Source organism: Cebus imitator, unplaced genomic scaffold (assembly GCF_001604975.1).
Source record: "Cebus imitator isolate Cc_AM_T3 unplaced genomic scaffold, Cebus_imitator-1.0 Scaffold224, whole genome shotgun sequence".
NCBI classification, from domain to species: Eukaryota; Metazoa; Chordata; class Mammalia; order Primates; family Cebidae; genus Cebus; species Cebus imitator.
Genome location: NW_016107539.1, coordinates 346013 through 355007, shown reverse-complemented (window position 1 = coordinate 355007; position 8995 = coordinate 346013). Strand labels below are relative to the sequence as shown.

General features: G+C 44.5%; 2 protein-coding genes across 4 annotated transcripts in view; both read left to right on the top strand.

The window, feature by feature from the left end:
- Window positions 1-3884, top strand: part of DPM1 (dolichyl-phosphate mannosyltransferase subunit 1, catalytic) — a 21388-nt gene extending 17504 nt beyond the window's left edge. Inside the window, exons 7-8 of one of the 2 annotated variants that reach the window (XM_017496867.2) lie at window positions 1955-2069; window positions 3287-3884. In XM_017496867.2, the coding sequence (XP_017352356.1) occupies window positions 1955-2069; window positions 3287-3391 (220 nt within the window). In that variant the 3' untranslated portion in view covers window positions 3392-3884. The remainder of the gene's footprint in view (window positions 1-1954; window positions 2070-3286) is intronic. The other variant, XM_017496865.2, reaches the window with a different exon arrangement.
- Window positions 3885-6813: 2929 nt separating this feature from the next.
- LOC108281331 (activity dependent neuroprotector homeobox) overlaps window positions 6814-8995 on the top strand; it is a 40151-nt gene continuing 37969 nt past the window's right edge. For both annotated transcript variants that reach the window (XM_017496862.2, XM_017496861.2), the window contains exon 1: window positions 6814-8005. The gene's annotated coding sequence lies outside the window, so the exon portion shown is untranslated. The remainder of the gene's footprint in view (window positions 8006-8995) is intronic.

Here is an 8995-nt window from a genome sequence, read left to right as displayed (position 1 = left end):
TGACCTCAGGTGATCTGCCCGCCTTGGCCTCCCAAAGTGCTGGGATTACAGCCATGAGCCACTGTGCCTGGCATAACATTTTACTTTACTAGCTACAGTGTTAAAAGATATCATGGGGATGGGGAGGAGGGAGGTGGCAGTGAAAATAAATATCTTAAAAAATGATTCTTAACGAGAATAAAGCAACTCGTACAGTCAGGAAATATTTTATAATCTAATCCCAATTTTAAAAGTAATGCTGGCTGGATATGGTGGCTCACACCTGTAATCCCAGCACTTTGGGAGGCCAAGGATGGAGGGTTGCTTGAGCCCAGGAGTTCAAGACCCCAGCTCTGGCAACATAGTGAGACTGTCTCTACAAAAACTAAAAAAATAAATTAGCCAGGCATGGTGGCAGGTGACTGTAGACCCAGCTACTTGGGAGGCTACAGTAGGAGCATCTTTTGAGCCTGGAAAACTGAGGCTGTAGTGAGCCATGGTTTTGCCACTATACTCTAGGCAACAGAGTGAGATCCTGTCTCTCAAAATACAAATATATAAATAAAGCTAATGCAAAAACATTGGCCCATCATAGTTCTTCCCACCCCACAATCCCAGTGCTCCCTCCCCTACCTAACAGCATCTGACATATTATATATCTTTATTTTAGTTTTTAGTTCACTCTATGCGGCAAAACATTAAAAAGTATCTGAAACCCGATATGTTGGTCAATAAATGTTTGTTATTGAATAAATATTACTACCATCAGATTCTCCTCTCTTCATATTTATTCCAAATTTATTCCTTTGAATCCTTAAGGAGACCGGGTGGATAAAGGAGTGCACCTCACTAAGCTCCGTTGGGTTCTTCTAAGGGCTTTGTTGTCCTATACTCACTTCATAGTCAAAAGATACTGTCACCTTAGAAGTCTGAGGGAAAAAAATGTGGATTCAAGGTGAAACCCTGCGGCACAGTAGGTCCAGATGGCCTTAACTTTGAAAAGAACAAAGTTTCACCAAGCTACCTCTCCTAGTTTTCTCCCCTCTCCCCACAAAAAAAGGTAGAAATTGCTGCCTCCCTACTGAGAGGCTGATCTTTAAAAAAAAAAAAAAAAAAAAAATAAAAAAACAACATAAAAAAAAAAAAAAAAAAAAATCTTTAAAAAAAAAAAAAAAAAAAAAGTTACAGTGTCTGTGAGTCTGAAAATAGGGAGCTCCCTGCTATTTAGTTACCGAAGAAAGTGCTTGCGTTTACCCACTGGACAGCCCAACTCCACTGTGTCACCTTGTAAATCTGGTATTTGGCCTGCAGTCCATCTAAAGTTAGGCTGCACATTCACTTACTGTTAAGTGTCTAACTGACCTCAATTGGTGATAGGTGAATCCCACCAGGCTTTTTTCTATCCTGTGATGTCTAGTTCCTGTTTTAATCTAGCTTCCCAAGCTCATCCTAGAGGGACTTAGTTTATCCTAGGGAATTTATAAAGGAAATCATGAGAAATCAAAACTTACCATAAACATTTATTGGGAAATGACTGTTAATTATGAGGTTCTTTTTTGTTATCTCTTATATATTGTTGCTTCATCATCATTTGTCCACTCTTGTTTCAGTGTTTGGAACAGTTCTTTCAACTTAAAATTTTAAGGAAATCTTAAATAATGGATGCTTCTGCATCAAATGATTTGTTTTACTATATTTCAATAATTTCTGATAGTATGATGGGAAAATAATTCTCTAAAAGATACTGAGAATTCATTTTCAAAATTATTCTAAGTTATTTAGCAAATATTTAATGGCCTTTCTTGCTTAGGACGAAGGTATCATAATCATCAGCTTTGTGAGCTTTTCTGTTTACCAATGGCCAGTGGAAGTTTTAGGCTTTATACATACCAGTGAACTCTTTGAAAGGTCAAGATACATGTAGGCAAGTGTATTTATCCAGAAGTTGATATATATATTTTCTGATTTCTTACAGATTATATCGAAAAGAAGTTCTAGAGAAATTAATAGAAAAATGTGTTTCTAAAGGCTACGTCTTCCAGATGGAGATGATTGTTCGGGCAAGACAGTTGAATTATACTATTGGTGAGGTATGCAACTGATGCTAAATAGTATGTCATGTTCCTGGTAAAGGAGCAGTAAAGTTTAGACTTTTTGTAATAAAAAGTTTAACTTCATAACTGCTAAATTGTGGAGGTCTTCTGGTTGTTTAGAATGTTCATGCACAAAGGGTAAAAATTCACATTAGTACATTTGAACAATAAGATTTAAAACATTAACAGTTGGCCAGGCGCGGTGGCTCACGCCTGTAATCCCAGCACTTTGGGATGCCGAGGCGGGTGGATCACAAGATCAAGAGATCGAGACCATCCTGGTCAACATGGTGAAACCCCGTCTCTACTAAAAATACAAAAAACATTAGCTGGGCATGGTGGTGCGTGCCTGTAATCCCACCTACTCAGGAGGTTGAGGCAGGAGAATTGCCTGAACCCAGGAGGCGGAGGTTGTGGTGAGCCGAGATCACGCCATTGCACTCCAGCCTGGGTAGCAAGCTCCGTCTCAAAAAAAAAAAAAAAAACATTAACAGTTAGCATTGTCTTTTAAATAATGGAAAGTTCCTGGTACTTTCTCAATCCTAGCCTTCCTTCTAACTGGTCAGCATTATGGACTGAGTCTCTCTGCTTTTCCTTTTGCCACAGCCAGTGTCCACCATACTTTAAAATGAATGACGAATCCCTTATGTCCATTTCCTGTAAGTGAAGACCAGGAATTATAGAGCCAAGGGAGTGGTGATCTGTAATACTTAGGGCTAGCTAGTGAGCTCTTAGGGTAGGGAAGACTCTCCTCATTTACTAGTAAAACTGTTATTCATAGCAAGAAACTAGCTAATCTGAAATGTCACTTCTCCCATGGAAGTTGCAAGATGTTTTACTTAATGCTAAGCTGTTATAGCTACATTTGACAAACAACTGAAAAATCTAAGCAAAAGGCCATTTTACTTTTGAAGTATAATTTTTCTTTGAAATGCAAACTGAAACTTGAGTAAACCAAGGTAATACCTAGGATCAGTGCTTTTTAAACAGTTGTAGATTGGTTCATATGACCTATCTTTAGATGATGCGCTTAATTTTAAAGACTTGGAGATACACATAGTTGCTTTAAGAATCCCCTAATTTTATAGTTACTTTAAGGACTTCTGTTGTAGGACTAGTCCGAATTCTGTTGTGTTGGTAATATGGTATACCTGCTAAGCTACCTAATTTTTTTTGAAGACTGACTTTAACGTATTTTTTTTTTTTTTAACTAGGTTCCAATATCATTTGTGGATCGTGTTTATGGTGAATCCAAGTTGGGAGGAAATGAAATAATATCTTTCTTGAGAGGATTATTGACTCTTTTTGCTACTACATAAAAGAAAGATAATCATTTATACTTATGTTCATTTCAATTTAAACATGAAAGAAGCCTGGTTACTGATTTTGATAAAATGTACTCTTAAAGTATAAACCATAAGGTAAGGTAAACTTCACACATCTTTTTTATGAAGAACTTCTATTTTATATTTCAGATTAAGTAATTTTAAAGTTGCTGGCCTAATGAGCAATGCTCTCAATTTTCATTTACATTTTGCTGTATTAAGACCTATAAATAAATGTATATATATATATATTTTTTTTTTTTTTTGCATAAAGTATTGCTGCTTTCATTAGAGTATGTGAATGTAGAATTTTTTAACACGGAGAATAATTTGAAATATTCTTTATAAATACTGGAATCATAAATCTTTATACCTAATAGATGTCAGAAGTAAGATAATGTTAACTGATGAAATGTTTATGGCTATATCATGGCTGTATCTGTATGATCTGTAAAAGAAATACACACCTCTGCCCTTTCCTTAAAAATGCATCTCAAATTTCTTAAACTAGAAAATACATTCAAAACAGGCTTTTAGAATTGGATTCTTTTCAGCTGTTGAATTGATGAAGCATCTCATCTACCAAAGCAAGTGTATTTAAAATGCATATTGTGAATTGGGAAACAATTTGGCAGCAGTTGATTACATAGCCGTATTTTTCTCTTTTGAGCAGTAACCTCCATCAGTACTGAAAAGTATTAATGACGCTGAGGCAGAAACATAGCTGCTACAGTAATTTTTAAACATCTTACTGAATTATGTAACAATTTGTTTCTTGCTCTCTTTTTTTTTTAAAGATGGAGCCCTGCTCTGTCTCCCAGGCTGGAGTGCAGTGGCGCCATCTCAGCTCACTGCAACCTCCGCCTGTCGGGTTCAAGTGATTCTCCTGCCTTAGCCTCACAAGTAGCTAGGATTACAGACATACGCCACCTTGCCCAGCTAACTTTTCTTTTTTTTTAAATAGAGACGGGGTTTCACCGTGTTGGCCAGGATCACCTCGATATCCTGACCTCGTGATCCAGCCGCCTTGGCCTCCCAAAGTGCTGGGATTAGAGGTGCGAGCCACCAAGCCCAGTGCAACAATTTTTTTCTCAAAAGAATTGTTTTCATATTATTTGAAGACCCTCAGCAAAGCTCACATCTCTACTAATATGAAAAATCTCTTCCTTAAGTACTTCTCTCCATTTAGAAAAGTGTTCTACCAGTTAATATACAAGCTAAGCTATCCAATAAAGCCAGGGCTAATACTGTGTTTATCTACTCTCTCTAAGTATTTCAGAAGACATCAGTTAATTTCTAACTGTAGCACAGGTTATGGATCATGTAGTATCTTTTAAAATCTGAGTAAGGGCATGCTTTGAGCAAATAAGTTTAAGTTGACTTTCTTTTGCAAATAAAAGGTGTCTCTAAATTATTTATTGAATAATATTCCTGATTACTACACTTTCCTGGCTTAATTTGGCTGCTGAAGAAATTGAGGCCAGGTACAGTGGCTCATGTCTATAATCCCAGCACTTTGGGAGTCCAGGGCAAGAGGACAGCTTGAGCCACAGGTGTTGGAGACCAGCCTGGGGAACAGAGGGAGATCCTGTCTCTACAAAAAATAAAAAAAAATTAGCTGGGTGTGGTGGCACTCACCTGTGGTCCCAGCTACTTGGGAAGCTGAGGTGGGAGGTTCACTTGAGTCTGAGAGGTCAAGGCTGCAGTGACCTGTGATCATTCCTGGACAGCAGAGTGAGACCCTGTCTTTTTTTAAAAGAAAAGAATAGAAAAATTGAAAGTCTAATTTTTTATTTGCATTTCTTTCTGACAGATTCTACCAGAAATGAACCCCAGACTATAAAACCTGTGGTGTCATTTCAAACATTAAAACCTCCCACACTTCTGTAGTTGAACCCGTAATACACATTCCAATAAGGACCACTACTGTTTTCCTTTTGTCCAGAACTGACCAGCTGTCCAATGAGGGACCTGCCTTCCTTGGGGAAGAGATTTCTCATTAATAACAACAAGAAAATTCATTAGTGCTTGATGTGCAATTAGTTTTAAGCTAAGATAATAGAAATGTAATATTCTCAGTTTTTTTGGGGGAGTGATTAGAATTTATTCTTCTTAACCTAAACTCAGAGTTAAGTTCTCAGTGTCAAGTATGTGGAGCAGAAATTAAGTAACCACCTTAGAGAACCTAATACACAATACTGCCTTCTCAGATCTCACTAGAGTAGATGTTTGCTCTTTAAATCTTTTCATTTGTTATTCCCACAGTCATTACAACACTGTCACTCTTAGAATTTACTTAGAGTATTTGAGCAGTGAAGACTCATAGCATTTGGAAGTCATTTAGAAAAGAATCTGGACTATTTAGATGCATTTTTGTAGTAAATCTGGTGCTCAAACACTGTAAAATTAAACATTTACATCTGAATCCAGCATCCTATTTTGCTTTGTAAATGAGGCCAAAGATGAAATCCAGATGTTTTTCCTTTGTATTTGTATTATCACTGTATGGAATCTAAGTATATCTAAGGAAAACTAAACTTAAACTTACTTTGCTTATTTCATATTAGTTTTTGTCTGTTTTCTGCAGTATGTAATTAGATTATCTTTGGTTCTTTGAATCAAATGCTTTGCCCCAACCCCTTTTTCCACGACATTTTTCAGCTGTTTTCCCTTGAAATACTGACTTAAAATATTTTTTAAAGCTATTTTATCACAATTGCAGAAATGTGTTGTATGAAAGTTTTTTAAACAGGGCTAACTGAAGTCTTAGACGTTGAGCAGCTATGTGTAACCACAGTTTATATTACTTGCAACGAAGTCAGATTATTTTCGGATGTTAACTATGGCTTAAAAGTATGTTAACTTGAAATGTAAAGAAACAGCAAAAGACAGGTGTATTTACAAATCACATATTAAGGAAACAGGCTTGGTTAATTCTTCACCATTGACATCTATTATTTGCTAGTACATTTAACCAATCATGATACTTTAACGAACCTACTTTAAAAGGTTGGTTCAGAAATGTTGAGGAAATAATGTATTGGTTGGGTTTGACCTAAATTTACAATGTAACCATGTGCTGTCTTACACTACCCAGATTGTGGGCGCACCAAAAGTTATGTCCCTAGGACTACAAGGTGTGTTGTTTAAGGATCTTGCAGACAGCCAATGCCCCCATTGGCAACATCACTTCTCATGCTGAAGTTTCACCAGTTGGGAGGCCTCAAGGCACCAAGATTCCCATTTTTTAAATTCAGGTCAAAGAGAAGAGTCCAACACTGTGACTGGGAAGAATGGCAAGTCACAGGGTAACGGCGAACCTTAATAAAATTCGACCCCTCTGCACCCAACACCCCACCAGGAAGGGCTCAGGCAGCCTAGGGGTTGTGTCTCATCCCAAGTCGCTGTGTGAAGCACGAGGCCCTCACACCTCATTTAAGGCAGGAGGCGTCAGGGGCGACCGGCCAGGTGTTCCGGCGCCTTGCCACCGCTTCTCAGGCGTGGAGGAAGCGCGGGCCTCCGAGCACGTGGAGCCGCCCCGGGCCGCCCTGCACACCCCTCCCCGCCAGATGTAGTCCAGGCCCAGCTGGGCCCGCGCAGGGATCCCCAGCACGGCCACCTGACTGAGTGCTGGGCGTGCTGCGGCCCGCTGCTTCTGCCTCCGCCGCCGGCGCTGCGGCCAGAGGAAGGCGCCCGCCGAGCACACGGGCCCTGGGAGCGCACTGCGGCCATTATCCACGGCGCCTCCTAGTGGGTCAATGGTAAATCCGCCTGGTTCTCGCGAGAGCTCCCCCCTCAGTGGGGATTATATAATTTCCCTCAGGCGGGGGTGGGGGTTCTGAGAGCACCCTCTCTCAGGAAAAGTTAGGTGGAAGCCCAGGTGGGACTAAGAGGGACCCCCCTGGGGGAAAGGGGGTCAGGGGTGCTGTCCCCACTGCCCCCCCCACTTAGCTGGACAATGAGTCCTCTTATGCTAATGAGGCACTTACGTCACTTCCTCTCTTTCTCGGCCGCCATTTTGGCTAGGGCAGGTTCGGGGACTCGGTCCGAGGCGCTTGTATTGTCTGCTGAGGGGAGACGCGGGATCAGCCCCCCTCCCCCGCCTGTTGCCGCCGCCGCCTCCGCTGGCCCGGTCTCCCCTCCGCCGCCCGCCGGGATCCATGAGCTGAACTCCCGCCCCCCCAGCCGCCGCCATCTTGTGCCCCCTCCCACTCCCGCAGGCAGCGCTAAGGGGGATTTTGGCGTCTTCTCAGACACAGCTCCCTCTCTCGGTCCGCGCTGCTGAGGAGCGAGAGGAGCGCGGCCGCCGCCGCCCGCGCCGGTGAAGCCGCCTCTCCCACACCCTCCGTCTCCTCCCTCCGCCCCTCCTTTGTCTGCACCGCTCGACGACGCCGCCGCCGCCCGCCGCTCTGCTGCGCCCGCCGCGCCCCCCGGCAGCACCCGCGGCCGCGGCGCGAGCCGGAGCCCGCCGAGCCGGAGCGCGACGAGGCCCCGGGCGCGCCCTCCCCGCTGCCGCCACCGCCGTGCCGCCGCCATCCGCCCGCCGCCGCCGCCGCCGTCCGGCCCCCGAGCACGCCGGCCCCGCGCGCGCCTTGAGGCCGAGTCAAGGTAAGCCTGGCGCCGCCGCGCGCGGACCCGCGGCCCTGCCCTGCCTCCCGACCCCGGCCCGCGCGGCCGTCCGCCCAGCCCGGCCCCGGGCGCGGGCGCATTGTTGTTCGCATCGCCGCCCTCCAGCCGCACACACGCTTCTTTGCACACCCCGGCGCCGACGGGCCGCCAGTCCCGGCACGGACCGCTACCCGGCTCTGCTCTGGAGGTCCAGGCGCCTCCTCCTGCAGCCCGACCCCCTTCTCCGCCCCGTGAGCCCACCGAGGCCAGCAGCCAGCCTGGCTGCCGGGAGCTTTTGCAGCTAATGGCATCTCCCCCACCCCGCCCCCAGCCTGAACCTAGCTTCTCCCATCCCTAGAACTAATCCCATCCGCCCCCCACCCCCAAAAGGAGCCCCCCCCACGCACACTCCCATGCCTGGAACGAGCCTTCTGCCAGGTCTACCCACCCTTAGCTGGGGGAGGGAGGACGGGGTTGGGGGGCCGGGGAGCGTGCATGGCACGGAGTGAAAGTCTTTGCCTCCACTGTGCAATCCTTCCTTCCCAACCTGCCAGCTTCCCTCCTGTCCTGACCACAGTCTACCAGCCGTCCTTTTTCCCAATCTCAGCTGCCTGGTCAGCACCTCTTTCGAACATTCTGAGCCCTAACTTTGCAGTAAGGTGGTAGAAAATGGAAATCCGGAAAGCTGCAAAAAGATTTTCTCGTAATGAATGGGGAGTAGTTTGGGGAGCACCCTCTTATTCACCTCTTCTTTCCTCTGGGCTGCTTGCCTGCCTTCCCCTCCCCCCCAACCTTGATCCCTGTCTGCTGGAAAAGGCGCGATTGCTTCTCTTCCTCTTCTGCCCAAGGCAAGACTCTAGATCTGATACCTTTTTAGCCACACACCCCACACACACACACACACACACGCGAAGTCTTCTTAATGTTTTTGCATTCACCAGTTTCTCTGGACACTTCTTGCCATAACCCCATTTTACAGACAAAGGCTTA